Here is an 18821-nt window from a genome sequence, read left to right as displayed (position 1 = left end):
TTCACTTAACCCTTCAATTGTATTATGATCAAATCTGACCTGTTATTTATTACACATCTTCAGGTTAAGATGTGTAATAAATACCATCTAGTTTTTTGTATTGGAACAACGCTTCATGATATCCTCAAAAACAGCTATATAAACACAATAAAACCAATGGAAGAATTTTGGAACCACCAGGACTTTTCTTAGACAAACTGACTAACTGGGCAAGAAGGGCGGCTAGAGAGGTCATGCAATTATGGATTATGGATTATGGATTATGGATTATTGAGTGTACAAATTGGGAGCAGTGCCTCCCATATGCTTTTGTATTTAAATCCCTCCTGTGCCTTCCTTTTTTTTTACACTAAGACTATTGGTTTTTGGTTTTCCGGATACATATCCAACAGCATTTTCCGGATACAGCCCAAGCATTTGCCATTATGACAAATGGTACAAATATGTGTATGTGCCTGCTTGCATGTGTTTGTACTAACCATATTCACCAGATTGCAGGTGACCAATTTAATTCAGGATTTTAAATGTCAATACAAAATAAGTTTGATACACCAAAGGCCATACTTAAAGAAGGCTTAATTTCAAGTCACAGCATCAAGAAATGACTTCATCAATGTTAAAAAAACATTCACTAATGTAAGTATAAACATATATACTAAGATGGTGTATTGTATTTACTTGTATATGTGTACAAATGCCATTCCTAATCAAACATTTAAAAAAAGTTTAAGTTACACAACCTATAGAACAATTGATTATTTTGTAATATGTATGCAGTAGCAGTGGGAGTGATGCCAAAACAATAAGACCAAATGAACACATTGTTGGATGTATTGAAAGATATGTTGGTCTCTTAATCTTCAAGCGTACCTGTATCCAAAGCACTGGAACTGGGTAGTTGTGGTCTATTAAGATCCCTGGGGAACAAGAAGAGAGTCTTGCAGTACCGTAGGTGTATCTTACTGACCGCCAGCTTCCAATACTAGTGCAAATACAATGCTCTTTAAAACTAGATTGTCAGAGGTGAGACTATTATAATGGGCCAAATATTAACTGGAAATTGGTGACAGGGAAAAGGTCAGGAGGTAATTTTAGGTGTTAAAAATGACTCTTTTTTTTAACAGTCGGCCTACACACATCAAAATCAATTCTAGATCTGCTGTTGTAATGAACTAATGATTCTGACAGAATTAGCAGGATCAAGGCAATGGAGCCACTTGGGTTGTGATGTAAATTAAGAGGGCCTCCTCTAAGTCCAGGATATTTAATTTTAGGCATACTTCAACCTAATCCACTTTGCCCCCATGTGGTTGAGTCATCAACTTATCAAATTATTTTAGTATTCACATGAACTGCAAATGTTATCTCAAAACAAAATGGAGACTCTAACGAACATTAAGTAGCTACAACAATGCCCACTAGGGGGAGTCAAACCCATAGGGTTTGAAGGAGCCAGAAGCGGGGGGGGGCTACTTGCCTAAGGGTTTGTGTACTCTGTGTTTGTAGTTTTGTTTAATAAATTATCTTATTAAACCTGGTGTCTGTTTTGGTGTTTCATGACATGAGAGCAGCTAACCTTAATTTCACCAACTCTACTGCTTGTAGATAAAGAGAAGAACCTCCTTTGGGCTATGGTAGTTCGTCTGAAATATTTCACTGATGAAAGTGGAGGCCTAGACCTTGGGTTCCCATGTCTTTTCCAATCGTGTTTTTTGTTTCACTTTTGCTTCTCTGTTGTACTTTTTTAAGTTCAGGGGCTTTCCTTTGTCTGTGGTTGCCAAGCCTTCCTCTTTATTTCTATTACTTCCTCTTTAGCTCTGTCAATTCCTACTTAGTGACTTGTCCAGCTCCTTCCCCTGAATATCCTTGATCTCTTCAGATGACTCCATCTGCCAACCCCGTCTAGGCCCACAGAAACTTTCCCCACATTTATTTTTCACACTTTTGTTGAGGAGTACCTTACCACCTAAGCTGTACCATAGTAACCCTGCCCTTTAAAACATTTCATGTAACATTATACACACCACCAAAAATGCAACAGTCTCAATATAATGTAGGTGCATAGTATTCTCCCATCTCCCATATCTTTGTCTCGTTCTTCTTTTTTTTTTAAAGATATTTTTTAGGCCTTTTTTAGCTTTTTATTGGACAGTATAGTGTAGAGAGACAGGAAGAATGGGAGCGAGAGAGAGGGAAAGACATGCGACTAATGTCAGACGGTCGGATTTGAACCGCCGACGTCACGGCTCGCAATGAGCATGCGGTCAGTGCTCAACAGGCTGCGCCACCGAGACACCCCTGTTTCGTTCTTCTTAAAAATGCTTCGTCCCCATTTCTGGAGTTTCCCAAGTTTTCTCAAACTACGCCATTTTTTTTTTAATAATAGCAAAAATAATCAGCAGTTGCATTATAGTATGACTGATTGTAGGCGGTGGCGGCACGGATGGTGCAGTGGGTAGCACTGCCGCCTCACAGCAAGGAGGTCCTGGGTTCAAATCCCCGTCGGCCGGGGCCTCTCTGTGCGGGGATTTCCTCCGGGTACTCCGGTTTCCTCCCAAAGTCCAAAGACATGCAGGTTAGGCCGATTGGAGAGTCTAAATTGCCCGTAGGTGTGAGTATGTGAGTGATTGGTGCGTGTGCCCTGTGATGGACTGGCGACCTGTCCAGGGTGTATTCCTGCCTTTTTCCCAATGTATGCTGGGATAGGCTCCAGCCCCCCTGCGACCCTGATCAGGATAAGCGGGGTCAGATAATGGATGGATGGATGGATGATTGTAGGCGGTTCCCAAAGTATAGGTGGTTTGAATGCAGGTACATTTCTTGAAGCCATATTATTAAACAATCATTTGAATGCAATGCTTTTTTCACATTCAGAACTGACTGAAAAGCATGGGAAATTGAAGTACCGGCAATGTCTTTTACGTTTGCATTTGACTGAAAATCATATTGCGTTCCCAATACACAGAATAGCACACGACAGCATGTCCCCCGCACAAGGCACCCAACCCAAACTGCTTCAGCACATATCTAGCAGCATAAATGTATAAAATAAAAATGTAAAAGAAATGCATGCCAAGCAAAAATCTAAGGAAAAATGTTTCTGGGCCAGAGTGTACGCTAAATTCCAGCAGTCCAGTAATATTTTTATTAAACCCACGCAACGTTGCTTCTTTTCTTCAATACATTTCTGATAACATTGCTTTATAAGCAAATTCTGTCCCTCTACTTGCATAATATAGCAAGTGGCAGTATCTTTCAACTGCTTCACCATATTCCCATCTGGCAGACTTTTTGAAGGGAAAGGCATCCCTATACACACAACCTCTATGTGACCCACAATTTGGGTATTCTCATCCTGTCAGAGATTTTGGTTAGCTAACTTGGAGCCCAGTTGCTCCATCACAGTGTTGTTGACCTGCTCCCCCAAAATAACATTCTATCTCCAGTCCCCTCCAAAAGTATTGGAACAGCAAGGTCAATTATTCTGTTTTTACTATACACTGAAGATAAGAGTTTGAGGTCAAACGATGTACATGAGATGACATAACCAAATTTCAGTTTTTATTTCCTGGTATTTTATTTAGATTTATTAAACAACATATCCCTTTTTGTATCAGAACACCCATTTCTTAGGTGAGCAAAAGTATTGTATAGTAAAAGTATGTGACTGACAGGTGTTTCGTTGCCCAGATGTATATTGATATTGGATTGATTGGTTAAGCAATAAATGTTTGAATGTCTACTCTTGGTTTTAGCCTTGGGACTTGCCTGTGAAGACTGCATTTGTGAGCATGCATTTCACCTTCTGAAGAGGAGATTATATTAAGTGTTATTTACCATTATTTACTTTAATTTACTTAAGTACTCTTTGTTCCAATAGTTTTGCATATGAAAGCTGAGTTTCTGGACTCTGGTCACGTGTTCATCTTTTTATCTTTTTATATCCCAAATATATTCAGTGTATTGCAAAAACAAAGGAATTGGCCTTGCTGTTTCAATACTTTTTGAAGGAACTGTATACATTTGAACAGACTATTCAATGCTTTACTTTTCCTTTTACTTCACACTCCTGCTTATTTCACACTTGCTTCATCCCAACTTTTGTACTCATTTATCTCTATATCCAACTCACCCACTGGAGCCTGTCACCCAGTTGAGGACCACAATCGGGGCCAATGGAGTATGGGTAATTCCTCTCTACAAACCTTTTACGAAAAATGTGTCTTACCTTTCATTATGGTTGACTGTATGGTTACTCTAACTGGAGGACAAAACACTGCCCTTGGTTTCTTCCTAAAACCCTCTGGGAACGCCAAATTTGCTGATGTAAAGTCTTTACTTTCTCTGCATTAGGCTCTATTTAACATGGAATTTGGTTGGATGAAGATGAAGGAAATAATCTTGCAGTCTCAGATACCGTTTAACCATCTATTGACCACTGGTCTGTGGGAAGTCCATTCATCTCCACCAGGGGTCCGCAACCCTGGTCCTGGAGAGCCGCAGGGTGTGCTGGCTTTCGTTGTTACTTCCTCTTGGGACGGTACCATAAAACTTTACAATCGCACCTGGTTCCAAATCCAGGATTAGAATCTCTACTCTACACTCTTGTCGGAAGCGGGAAGGGTAATCAAGGAAGGCATCTGTTTTCTTGCGAAGTTACCCCCTTTCTTGTCTCATTTTCTAATCAGGCCTCCAGCCATAAAACTCGTTATGACAGGGGGCAACATCCTTTACGGCACGGGAAGGTTTCAGGAAGCACGGCCTGTTGGGCCCAGACATTATTCTCTTCGACCCCCCTTCCTTACTCCCTCCCTCTCACATCTCCCCCATTCCTCAGTTTCCCTGAAAGTATGCATAAAGCATCGGATGTTGTCGAGGACCCGGCCCTAGGCCCCCCTGATGAGAGATTGACGGGGGATGGGTTCAGAAGGAATGCATTGTTAACCCCTCGCACACGCCATCGAGGTGGTAGTAAGAACGCCCGTAAGAAGGCTGGTTTATCTGTGGTTCACAGATAATGAGCAGCCATACTTGTCAGTAGAGGAGTCTGAAGTCGGGGGACTTAGATTTAGGGTTTTAAGGAGCAAGGTTAAAGTTCTGACTGAGAATACCCCAACCCTACAGGGGAGGGGCACAATGCCTGGCTAAAGAAAAACAAAAATAAGGAAAACGGAAGGGATGAAAATACCGAAAGAAAATTAAGAGGCTTCAAGGGCCTTCCTGATTATAGCACAAATAATTTATCGGATAGATTCAAAGGACTGACTATAGAAGAGTTGGTGGATGATTTACACTCAGCTATTGGCTGGATGTCCTTTGTAGATCCCTTAAGGCGCCACAAAAAGGGGCACCTGAAGAGGGTGTTGAGATGGTGGCAGGCTTTAACTTCTGGCTTGCATGAGATCAAAGTTTGGAGGAAGTCAAGGAGAGATTATGAAATTGAAACAGACACCAGTGATGAATAGGTTCATTAAAAATGACATAAGAGCTAGTGTTTTTCCAATGTTTCATGACAAAGTCAGTTTAGATAATATTTTGTTGTTTGGTAACATGTTTGGTATTATTCTGATTGTTTCAGTGCGACTGGTGCAATGGTTTCATTTCTGCAACAGCAAACCTTGGACATCATAACCAACCAGGAACCAAGGAGAAACTGTGTGGAGCTCTGCCCCAGTGAAAGCCATGTGCCTCAACCCCCCTGATCGTTTCCTGGGGAGGCCTGGCTCCAAATTCCAAATGGCTATGTCAGGAACCTTGTAGCTGGGCTGGATTTGCCAGTTAAGTGCGGCTCGGCGTGCACATTGCTGCTGGGTTTTGGGGGCGTGATGCAGCTGTTTCCTGTTTGCCTAATGAAACAAGGTTTAAAAGGAGCAGGTAAGAGGCAGATGCGAGAGAGACGCCGGGGGTTGAATTGTTGGGTTCCACGGACGGGATTTTAGGGTGTTGATTATTTTTTCAGTTCGTTGTGTTTGGGTTTCTTTTTCTTTCTTGGTTTTTTTTTTGGTTTAGGCTGTCTCCCGCATTGACGGAGGTTAGCTGGCTGGCAGCCCCGGAAGAATGTGGACGCTACGCGTGCGATACTGCTCTTAAGTGGGACCAGCGCTGGGCGATTCTGGAGGAGCGGCGCTGTGTGGAGCCGGACTGGTGCCGTGGCAACGGCCGCGCGACTTTGCGGAGGAAGGACGCAGTAAGACTACACTCACCCTGACGAGGGCGGAGGGAACTGTGAGTCTTCCACACGGCGGTAACGCAACGGGCGGACCAGTACCGGAGCCAGCACTAGCTCATTCTCCATTGGTGGAACAGCGAGGATGCTGAGTGCGGACAGTGAAGCAGATCCAGTATGCAGTGGACAGCAGAGTGGTTTGGTGCGCAGCTCAGTGACCCAGAGACTTCATTGCACAGCGGGAGACAGCCGATTGTTTAGAGGTTGGGTTTTCTTTTTTTTCTTTTTTTTGTTTTGGGATGTAGAGGCCCAGCACAACAGTGGGGGCCAACTACATCCCCTCTAAAGTAATTTGTTGTGTTGTTGGTGTGCGTGGAAGTGAAAGGTGTGAGTGCGTGTGCGAGACCCCGCCCGTGTTAGTTGACTTCCCCTTTGAGTGGGGTTTCCCCCCCACCTCCTGGGCATGGGCTAGGTAGCAGGGGGGCCCTGAGTGGGAAACACTGGAGTGCTGTCTAATTACTGGGGAGTTTAGCCGTGATTGCCTTTGTGTGTGGTGTGACGGATGTGCGCTCTACCTGTGCCGGCTCTGGGTATGGGAGGGGGCGGGGGTGTTGTTGTAGGAGTAGTGGGGAAGTCGAAGGGAGGTGGAGTTGGTGCGAGTCTGTGGCGTGCTCTGTGTTATTGTTAGAATAAATAAAATAAAGCTTTTGCCCTTTACCTGCTTTGTTCTGAGCTCCTTGTGGTGGGTGGGTTCTGCATAAGAATAATAGGAACCCGTTGAGGGGGCGGGAGTCAGCTGGTGCTTTTCCCGCTCCCGACAGTTATAAAACACCAGATGGTTCATTGGTTCATTGTGGACCAATTTGAGTGGTCAACATCAAAGGCCTAATTTTGGATTTAAGGAGACCAAACCAAGCAATCGGGGAGGATGCAATCAGACTCCCGTGCACACTGTGCACATCACTTCTATGTATAGGGTGTCTGTAGCCAGACTCCCGTATGTAGCTTTTATTACCAGGTATGACTTTTAAAACTCCGTAATTTGGTTTCCTTTGTAGTACTTTTATGTATATTTTATTTGGAACTAGTGTAATTATGTATGTAACCTGCCTGGTAAAATAAATTGTTAAAACTTGATCTGTGTGGTTTCGCTTACTGACACTCAATGTTACACAGGGAATGCTTGGTTACCCCCTCGAGTTGGTCTAGGGAGGATGTAAATTTACGCTTAATGTATCACGGCGTATAGCACCCGTAGACCTCTGATGGTAAATCACTCGCCTCCGCGTGGTAGTTCATTCATGTCGAGAACAGCCGTAGCTTGTTGGTCTTCTTGGGTCCCTAGGCTGTAAACAGATATACCCAAAAGTAGCTATTCCTGCGACCTCTGTAATGACTGCAGATATCTAGCCAGCTCGTGAGACGTGCACATAACGCTCAATGTGACATGCGGCGGTACCAGCAGAGGACTGTTCAGAAGAATAAATCGCAACACCAGAAGGACAAGCATGCTGATACCTTCGGCCCTCGCTAAATTCCGTCGTTGGGTTAGCGTGGGGTTTTACACAAGGATGTCTGTTACTTATCTTTACCTTTACCTATGGTGCCTTGTATGGCAGCCAATTGGTGTGTGAGTGTGTGTGTGAATGAGTCAATTGTACAGCGCTGGGTAAGGGCACAATATAAATGCAGGCCATTTACCATTTACTATATCATCGACTAGCCTCTGAAGAACTATATCCTGCTGTTCACATTTCCCAGTTCCTGTTGCTTACATTTCCCTGTCCCATCTGGGTTGTCATGACCGGTCTTATGCTATGTGATGGTTACCTTCTGCAACTCTGCAGCGGAGGAAGACAACTTCTGTCCTCCTTTCACCCTTCACCTACTTTCAGTAATGCACAGCTGCAGGTTTTACATTTGTGGAGGCAGACCTAGAACACTACTTAGCTCCACAATACTACAGGGCACCTTCAGAGGTCTTGTAGAGTCCATGCCTCGGTGGGTCAGAACAGTTTTGGCAGCAAATGGAGGACCAACAGCATATTGTTTTGTCTCATCAGTCATATGAACAGTATAAGTATGAAGATATATAAAAGACAAATTGCAGAAGTTGGTAAATGTAATCATAAGCATTTCTTTCAATACTGTAGTATCAAAGAAAAGGAAAGTTAAAGAGGAGGTTAAGTGCATTAAGAATAACGAAGGAGCACTACTTTATAAGAATAATGATCATTCTGATTACTTACATGCCTACTTTGTTGGATGAAGATGTTACCAATAAGCAAGAAGGTATAGTCAATACTCAGAATGTCTTAGCTGATTTTGGGATAGGGGATATCATCACGACAACCCATTATAACCCCTTTAGTATCACCCTTTTTCTTGACACAAGCTTAAAATGACATACCAAAAATAAAATGGTTACTATTCTTGAACCCTTTTGACTATAGGTCCTTTCCTAGTCTCTTCTGGAAGGTAACCCTTTGGGTTTTGCTTTCCAGAATAACTCCAAATTTTACTAAAACAATGTTACAGAAGCCCAAACCGTAATGGGTTGCATTGCTTAGTTGGGCATTACCTCTTAGAGCTGCTAGAAGGCGGTCCTGTCACATTCATGTCTCCCTTGTGCAGTCAACATTGACTGATTGCACGAGGATTTGGTAATCGGGAACAGGTGTACCAGATCTAGATAAGTTCAGTATGTCCTAGACTTGGTGCTTCTTCAGCACTGTTAGACTTTTATATGTTTGTGCACTAATGTGAGTTGTGGACAGAATGTGGTGCTGTTGGAAGAGGGAGCTGAACATGTGGCATTCCTTCATCATCTTAGGGGAATGAGGACGGTCTGCCTCACCTGCATGATTACATTTTATTTTTAGTGCACAAATGTCAGACTCATGACGGTTGGAGGACAGGATTCCTCTGGAATTTGAAACCCCGTCACAGTCTTCCTTCTGTCTAGGCCAAGAGTTGGGGTGGGAGTTTATTTCACCCTGTGCTGCATGCTCTCAGATACTGTTTGCCCATCTAGTTTAGTTTTCGCCTTGTGTTTACGGCTACCATTGTTAAGTAAGGAGCGGTAGGTTGAGTTTAAAGTGGATGGTGGAAGTACTGAGGTAATTAAGATGTTGGCTCAGATTTTCTGTGGCTTGGGGCAAGTATGAGGGAGAGGACAGTGTTCTCCCTGTTTATATGTGGAACTTTCGGTACCCAGGGATCTGAGGAGGAGGTCTTCATGGTGGGCTGTGTTGTTAGGTTACTTCTGCATGGTTATCTTGGTGGAGATGCTTGTGATTTCATTTCCTTCTTAGTGCAGGTCCGGTTTATTTGTAACATTAGGTTAAATACGCAAGTTTGGAGTGTCACTCCTCCTGGTGTTGCGAATCTCCGATAGCCTGGAGTTCATTACGGGAGATCTTTGTGGCTGTTTTTGCGCATTTATCTCACTTCCTCTTGGGTCTCCCTCACTGGTGGTAGAGCCTTGAAGCGTATTGTAGCTGTGTCAATATTAATGTATGTTTGCTGTTAGTGTAGCTTTTCACTAAGTGTAAATGCATGGTGTTTGGAGGTCACCCCGCTCGTTTGGAGAGCTCTGTGACTCTTGGTGGTGCTGAGGAAATATTTCTGTTGCTCTTCCTCCTCCTCCCTTTTACATGGGTGAAGTTGCATTGGCAGCAATGATGTTGAAGAAGCACTCTTCAATAGTTGTTCAAACTACACATCTTTAGTTTAAAATAAAACAGATTAATCTGGGGAATCTGTGTGCTCTGTGCAAGAAGCTTCAAGAGACCAGAGAATTCCAAAGTAACAGTTGGAATATCCTAGTCTTTATACAATATAGCTAACCAATCATTTGTCATACAAGCATCACATTGTCTCTCTTAACCCGCCTTAATATTTTCTGTAGCCCTATGAAAGCTGAGCTGTCTTAACCCCTCATCACTGCAATGAGTCAGGTCGCCCGGCCTGAAATCACCAAATCAAAACATTTCCCTGCGAAGACGCACACATCTTGACCTGCACTCACTAAATCAAAACATTTTGGAACTAATGTCATGACTTTTAAAATACCTGATTAAGTGTACTCCTTGTACTTTGTGTGCTCTTGTACACAAAGAGCTCTTGTACAGCTAAATACGTTTGAACAGACGCACAGTTTTAATAACTTATGCTGACTTATTCATTTTAACATTTTAAAATGATCCTTTAAACATTATGACTTGTTTATATTATCATTGTAGAACGAAACAGCATTTAAATCAAACTTTATCATTATTCTAAAAAGCATTTTGATCAAACCTCAACAGTAGCCAGGGGTTCTCCCCTCATAAGTCTCCTGTACTGTCAGTGGAGCCAAGAATGGAAGTGTCCTTGGTGAATCTGTTATTTCCTAGCTTTTATAAAGTTACGTAGTGTACATGTGTGTAGGTGTTTGCCCCCTCCTGTTAGCTGGGGTTCTGTGACTGAAGACCCCTGTTGCTTATACCCTAGGTATAAGTGTTCTGCTTCAGTGGAATTAGAAACGGCACGTCTTGTTTGTCTTTCATTATCACTGTTATAACGCAGTTGGGAGCCTGCATAGTGTTCTCCCTTGCATTGTGGGTGTTCCCACTTCATACTCATCTCATTTTATGGCCATCATAATCAGTGAGATGTGAGGTTGCGTTTACCTGCCGTTTTTTATTTCCTTGCTCAATTCAGATTAGACTCCTTGACTGTTTTGATTGGTCGTTCAATCAGTTGGCTAAGTGCCGGGGAGTTATCTATTTCCTTTATTGTTTTCCCCTTCATCCTCTGAGGTGCATCCCTTGTGTCTTGGGATGCCCCCCAGAAAATATTAGTGGTTATTTCACTTCTTCTGGGTAACTTTTACAACCCAACTCAGTCGTGTTTGGTTCTCCAACCCAGCCACCTCACCTGTGAAAGTGGAAGCTTTTTTCTCCGTGGAACAGATTTTCTTTTTTTGACTGGATGAAGATTATTGTAGCTGTGGCTGGTGCACTTAGAAACACAATGGAACCAAGTCACAACACTGGATATATATTCAAATAAATATCAAATTTATCCCCATTCAAATTTCAGGATAATATCACCAATAATGAGCATTCTGCATTGTATTTTCTAATCTACACTCACCAAGCACTTTTACTTTATTACAACTACTTATTCATGCAATTATTATATACAATAATGTAGAAACGGGTCAGGAGCTTCAGTTAATGTTCACATCAGCCATCAGTATGGGGAACAATTGTGATCTAAGTGACTTCGACCCTGGAATGATTGTTGGGTGGTTTGAGTAACTCAAAAACTGCTGATCTCCTGGGATTTTAGTCTCTAGTTTGCAAAGAATGGTGCCAAAAAAAAAAAAAAACCAGTGAGCAGCAGTTCTGCAGACAGAAACGCCTTGTGACTGAGATACAGGAAGGTGACAGTAACACAAATAACCACACATTACAACAGTGGTATGCAAAAGAGCAGCTCTGAACACACAATCCATCATAACTCTAAGTGGCTAGGCTACAGCACTAGAAGTCTAAAAATAACTCTAATAAATACCTAATAAAGTGCTCACGGAGTGTATATCTAGGCAGTTTTCCAAAAATGACATTTGGAGACTCCAAAAGGTTTCATGGAAACTACATGATATTATAGGTCTGAAGGGTAAAATACTGCATTTTGCTTATTAAATTATACAACACTTTTTATCCTGAAAAAACGTGTTTGCACTTCCCCCGGCCTATCACCCTCCCCTATATCTCTGTCCCAAACCCCTCTCCTTGCAGCTATCCTCCTGACAGTAACAGGTCGAGAAGATCATTAAGAATAATAAAATAATCACAATAATACCTATACTAATAAATTCCTTAAGGTCCACTGACCTAGGTCCAACAAGCCAATCATATTCCATCATTTCACATGCTATTTATTAATCAAAAGAAGGCTGGCTTCTTATTTATAAGCATACTGAATAATAATAAAATATTTTGAGAATGTATTTAGATGCTCACCCATATAAAATGGTGTCATGTCACCGAAAATGCCCACTATTGTGTTGTCAGTGGGGTTTTCTATCAGGTCTGTAGAACAAGCAACCCAGATGCAAAACCAAGGCGTAGATCAAGTCTTTATTATAAAATATACAGGTCAGACGGGCTAAGGTCAAGAGCCGGCAAACAGATTCAGTGGGGATAAGGCAGTTTGTGATACAAAGTCCAGGCAATGGGTCAAAACTCCAGCAAACAGGCATAACAAGGGTAATCCAAATCATAATCGTGGTCACCAGCGAAGGGTCAATACCTAAGAGGTTAAGCAAACAAAAACAGAATCTGGAAACAAAAGTCAATGTAAAAAAACAGGTCAATACACTGCAGTTCAAAATAAAACAGAATGGAAAATCAAAACGGGGATAAAAGTCGGGGATAAAACAGGTCGTAACTGAAGTCAATCAGAAAATGCTGGCGAGTATGGATTTGACACACAACAATCTGGTGACTAACTGAACAAGCAGAGGGGTTTATATAAGACAGATAACTAGAGGGAATGGCAATCAGGTGTTAGAAACAATCAGGAGTGAAAACGCAGGTGAAACGAATAACAGTGAATGAAGACAGACAGACTACTGAAAGCATTGAGGATAACAATACACGTAAACGCTAACAACTTAAACTAAACCTAGACAATGAAAAACACAGAACCTGACAGTTTTCACTCTCTTCCTCAGAGAAATCTTTGTTTTTGCTGAAGCGCAACAGACTCTGCGTATTGAAAATGCTACAGTTTTGTAACACAGGTGAAAAAATGCTGTGTTGTTTTATGCAAGCCATTAGCTAAAATGCTTTTTAGTTGTCACTTCAATAACATAGTTTGTTCTTTGATGAGCTAAAGTTACACACAGATTTGGGTAACAAATTAACTCTAACTTTTCTCAACTAAATTAAAAATACTGTTCAGAGATGGTTGTACTTGGGCTCATTGTGTTCGAAGAGCCTATACAAAATGTAGATAACAGCATTTCTATGTCCTAAGTACTTTTGTAGAAATATGCAACGATGATACGGACAACAACGGTAATTGCTCCAGAGAAATTAAACAATGGACATTCTATCAAGTGAGCACATTTTTAGAATGAGAACCTAGTATGAATTTGGTCCGCTGTACACTGAAAAGGACAGTGACATTACCTTATTTATTGTAGTGTGTGGATTTCCAAAAAGCAGACAAGGTGAGGTCTGCCCACACTTAAGACCCACATGTTACAAAATAAGGAACTGTTGTTGCTAAAGCAATGGCATGTTAAAATAGGTTTTACAGATAAAACCGTGCGTTTTAATGCTTTCACACGGTATATCCAGTGACCATAGTGATTGAAAATTGCAGGCTGAAAAAAGTAATGAATGCAAAAAACCCTCACTGGCCCAGCCCACTTAAACCTGGGTTAAACCTGGCAGATTTACAAAGCAAGCAAGCAAGCATTGTAAAAAAGCTGCTCATCAACTCAGTAACAATGATGACACATTAAAATTGTTTTCCTACAACTACATGTTGACATATTTTTAGAACGGTACATAATATTCCCTTTGCCAACATTTACATTGTGTATAGTCATTTAAGGAACGGAAGATGCACTCTGTTACACTTCTCATCACATTACAGAATGTAGGCTCATTTATAAAATTTATTAGCAAAGGATAAATTCAGCACAGAAATTAGCAAGTATTTTTTCACACAGAGTGGCCACTGTGTGAAATAGCTATGTAGGATATGTAGTGGAGGCAGAAACATTGGGGGCTTTCAAAACCAGGTGCCATATGTAAAAAACACAAGTAAAAAACATTGTAAAAGTGATTTATAAAATTTCTGTTGACTTAAAAATACTAAATTAACCCAACAGATATTTAAGAGAGCTCCAAAGGCCTAGGAGCAGGGTCTCAATGCTTGCTGTTGGAGAAGCAATGCCAGATGGGCCTGGAAGCAGTGGTGTTGGGAGTTCCTCTACAAGCAGATCAACATCATGGGACGATATGGTGTTGTCTCCCTTATCTGCGTTACTGGAAAACATTAGCCTACATTTAATTTTGTTAACTTTGTTTTTCTTGTGATTATGCAGCAATAAAATTATTTTTAGTATTGAGTGAACTTATTTGGAGTAATTCTTTTTTAATTTAAAAAACTTTCACTAACTTCACTGCATTGTTTTCTCCCAGGATGCGGAGCAATAGCTCTGCCACTGTATTTTGAGATTTAGGCTCAGGACATCCACCTAAATATTAAGTACCTTATAAAGTGTAACCAATGTTCATCAGCTATGTACTTCAATATGATTCAAATATGTCTTATGAATGAATAAATAATGTAGCACACATACCAGTGCCAGAGGTTTCTTTCTTGAAAGAGATTTCCTTACGAGCCCAGATTAAAACCTTATACTATTTATTTTCACTTTCGTCCGGGGTCCGAATTGCGAAGCTGAAGCTGGCATTTCAATTATTTGTTATCTGCCTCCATGTCTCTTTTTATCTTGACTCCAAAGTTTGATGCTGCATTTTCCTTTACTTATTTATTTTTTTGTTTCAACCTCTTCCACATCACGGTTTCACCCGCAGTCCAATTCGTTTTTCTTTGTATCCATTTTGCTTTGCCGAACATTAACCCACAATGCTTTTCCAAAAATTCCCAAAAGCTGATTGGTTATTCAATTGGATGTAATTGCAATGATTGATAACATCATCGTAATCTTTCCGTTTCAGGCACCTGTGATTGTCGCAAAAACACACTTAAGAATTACTCAAGAATATTTCAACACTTACCTAAGAGAAAATGTGAGCTGCTTGATAAATATGTTTTATTGACCACCAGGGGAGTGATTTCACTCCTAAATAAGCTCTTGATACGGTGCTAGACACCATTTAGCTTTTAGGTAAACTAAGCAGTTGGTACACTTTAGTGGTAGGAAAAGACAAGCATTACTGCGCCCATCAGGCCCATCCTCAACATTGTGTTATGAAAACAATGACCAGTCATATCAACTGATACATCCACCTCCAAAGCCAAGGAAAAAACAAAAGTTTCACAATGTGAAATGAAAATAGTCAGTGTGCAAAAGGTGTGTGTACATTTCATATCATTGAGGTGACTTTCATACATAGTGAGCTTAATGAGGTGAGCTTAATTAACAGTAAATTCATTAAAAATATATATTGTCCATTCAACATATGTGTATACAGTGATATGGAATTTGCTTTGACTAGTATGGCACTTTGAGGTGTTTATCATATTGCTGGGTGTCCTTTACTATATATCCTATTCATTCTATTAAATTCACTTTTTCAAGATAGTTATTCCCATTACTCAAAAATAGTATTTTAATAATATGTTTTCATTTTCATTTCATTTATACTGTGGTGCAAAACATTTTTGTTTAAACAGAACACAATTATAAGTGGAATAAATAATACTAAATGTGTACTCTATTGTTGGTGAGGGTTGAAGTGCAGAAAAAAGATGTGACCAATATTTACGTATGTTATGCATTATATGATATCTGAACATACGATTGTAGAGCACCTTCCGGAGATGAATTATGTTACGCTTAGTAGTGGTTTATTTAAATGCACTTTATCACTGGATATTGTTCATTTTGTGTGTGCTTTTTTAATAAGGCTGTGTGAAGAAGACTTTAGACCTTAGATATAGAGACATAGATGATAAAGAAATACATACACAGTGAAATCACTGCACATCAAAATAAATTTTAATGTATTGTGTTATATCACTTTCTTGAACACGAGTGCTTCTATATCGATGTACAAAATAAAATAAATTAATTGTCTACATTTGTGTGACAAAGTCAGGCATGCATTCATTAACATGGTGTCAAACATAGAAACCTACAGGTTGTTTTACAGAAGGACTCACAAACATTCAATCACAGTGCACGTGAATCATAGTGAAAAAAATACTCCCTTGTGGTCCAACATGCATATTTTCCATTTGTACATTGCGTACATTAGGGATTCAACACAACACCTACAATACCTCACAAAATCAACACATTATACTATAACTGGGCTCATTAATCGGTCTCTTAAGCCCTTGAAGCACTGATTATTTTCAGGAAAGTGGTTTGGTGAAGGCAAGAAGTTTTGATCGGCTCAAGGGTACACACCTAAGGAGAGCTCAAAGTACAAAATAAAGGGTGAGAGAATTACACAGGAATGCGGCCGTGACTCTTGAATTTGACCTTTTTCAAATATGCCTAACAAAAAATAAAAAAACATTAAATCTAACACCTCTGCTGGATGGATGCCTTATTGCAATCATTCACTTAAAATTTTAGTTCAGCACTAAATCTCATTTTATTCACTTGCCTCTTACTTTAACTATGTTATATCCCTCTATAGAAAAATAAAATAAATAATAATACATGGTCAATAGTTTCTGAAATATTTAAACGGAGATATCTTCCAGTCGTTTCCCGAAAATGCTTAATTAAAACTGAGGCAGAATATACGTTGTAGAATGTATACTTTAAACAGGATTTGGCTGGTACAATAAATGCTAGGAAACTGTGGAAAACTCCTAAAGCTATATGTTATGTGAGATTAATTTTTCTGTGACCTTCCATTAAAAGTCAAAAGTTGGCCAGAGTGCAAACTGGTGCCCCTGGGAGTCACTGGGGGTCGAAATGGTGGAGTCACGGCTGCGGCAGGAGAGTAATACCCTCATAGGTGACAGTGAGGTGCATGTGGGATGAGTATTGGGAAGATGGTAGGTTTAGTTCTGCTGCTGATCCTGCTCACGCTGGCGGCAGCCCACCGCCGTAATGAGGGCTGCTCCTTTGCCGCTCCCATCCTCCGACAGCAGGAAAGTGACATCACATTTAGGTGCCAGCTCCTTCACAGTCTGGTGCATGATTCTGGAGAAACTATTCAGATAGACAAAAATATTTACAGCCTATCAAGATATGTTTAAGTCTCATAGTTCTCCCTCTTATCCGAATATATAAAGCTACCATATTACTGGTATTCAATTGGGACCAGAACAATGATTAATAATAAATACAAGTCATACACACAAATTAACATAATACAAATCAATAAATACAATTAATGACAATTAGTTTCCTAGAAAATCGTTTTTCATTTCTTTTTGCATCCTCCCTTGCAAAGGACACCTATACAGTCTCACAAGAACCAATACCTCTGTACCGTGAACCACACATTGTTTCTCATTTTTGAGTCTGGACATACCCATTTAAAAAAATTTATTGAGTGGGATCATTGTCAATGTTTCGTGGGGATTTGTCAAGTGTGAGGATACCAGGTTTTTGGTCTAAATTACTTTATACTTGCTCCATTGACAATAACAAGATTATCAGGACCAGTAGGTGGAAAATAACCCACAAACATTTTCAGTGTTAGCATGACTTTTAAATACAATTGAGTAAAATTCGGACCCCACCCAAGTCTGGATCATGGACTGAAGCAAAAAGAAGTACTGCAGGTTTTGCTTTGAGCAGTTAACCGGGTCACTCCTAATCCTGCTTTGTGGAACAGGCAGCGGCTCACACAGACTCTCTAAGGGGCAGGGGTGAAAAATGAAAACTACTACTAGGGAATTCATCCCCTGCTTGTGATGTGGTTTTTTTCCATAATTGTCACATCCGTGCCCTTCTATTGTTTTTCCCTTTTCGATGTTCTCTGCTTTCACTCCTTGTTTTACCTCTCTCCCCCATCATGTGTTCTCTGTACCATTCTAGCCTCTTTTCTGTCCGTTTATATTCTGTTCTGTTTTGGATTTCTGTTTTATGGCTCTTTGGACTCTGTCTCTTTGGATTGCGATCTCTGTACCTCTGCCCTGTTTGGACTGACCACCCGGTTTTTTTAACTTAACCGTTCCATGGATTATGCTCTGTCTGCCCCTTGATCTGCCTTTATTAAAGCCTATTTCTTGTTACCCCTGAGTCTGCGCTTGGTTCCTCAGTCCTGCATTCCTGAATGTCACACCACAGGAGCATTTGAGCAGCTCAAATGTTGCTTACATACTTAATTATTTGCTCTGTAAGTGCCCCTCTGGTGGCCCTATTACACAGTTTCCTGTGACCTTAGTACAAAAATAAAGCAAGGCCTATTAGCCTATTAGGTGGATGAAAAACTGAAGGTCTCGTGCTACTATGGTAGTAAAAAACATTTTTAGTTTTTGCCCTTGGGTCATACCACAGGGGCAATTGAGCTGTGCCCCTCTGGTGTGACATTATGAAGGTGTCTTTATTTGGCATGGACCTCGCCTGGTAAAATAAACATTTAAAAAAGCAAGGGGACTTCAGCACTCAGAGCAAAAAAGGCAGGGGCGGTCGCTCCTCCTGCTCCCCCCTCCCCATGCATGCAACTGGGAACAAGTCCCTGGTATAACAATATAGTCTGCTAGCTTTATTGTTTGTTTTATACAGCCTTCTTTGCTTACCTTTTTTAAGGGTGTGAAGAATTTTGGAGGGCACTGCCCTTCCCAATCTGAACGTGGGATTTGTATTACACATTTTCATTCATTCCAAATTATGTATCCTTAGAATGGTGTATCTTCAAACATGTATAACTCAGTTTATCATGAAGCAATTCTACAGTAATTGATAGCTGTCAAATATTGCAGTTTT

The 18821-nt window shown here is 40.6% G+C and overlaps 1 protein-coding gene across 1 annotated transcript in view; it reads right to left on the bottom strand.

The window, feature by feature from the left end:
- Positions 1–15901: 15901 nt before the first annotated feature.
- The window catches only part of LOC133115434 (hexokinase-1), a 129618-nt gene continuing 126698 nt past the window's right edge, over positions 15902–18821 (bottom strand). The window contains exon 18 of the mRNA XM_061225351.1: positions 15902–17096. Coding sequence (XP_061081335.1) covers positions 16946–17096 — 151 coding nt within the window. The 3' untranslated portion in view covers positions 15902–16945. The remainder of the gene's footprint in view (positions 17097–18821) is intronic.

Source organism: Conger conger, chromosome 2 (assembly GCF_963514075.1).
Source record: "Conger conger chromosome 2, fConCon1.1, whole genome shotgun sequence".
NCBI lineage: Eukaryota > Metazoa > Chordata > Actinopteri > Anguilliformes > Congridae > Conger > Conger conger.
The sequence above is the reverse complement of the archived record's forward strand: the minus strand, read 5'-3'. Positions and strand labels throughout refer to the sequence as shown.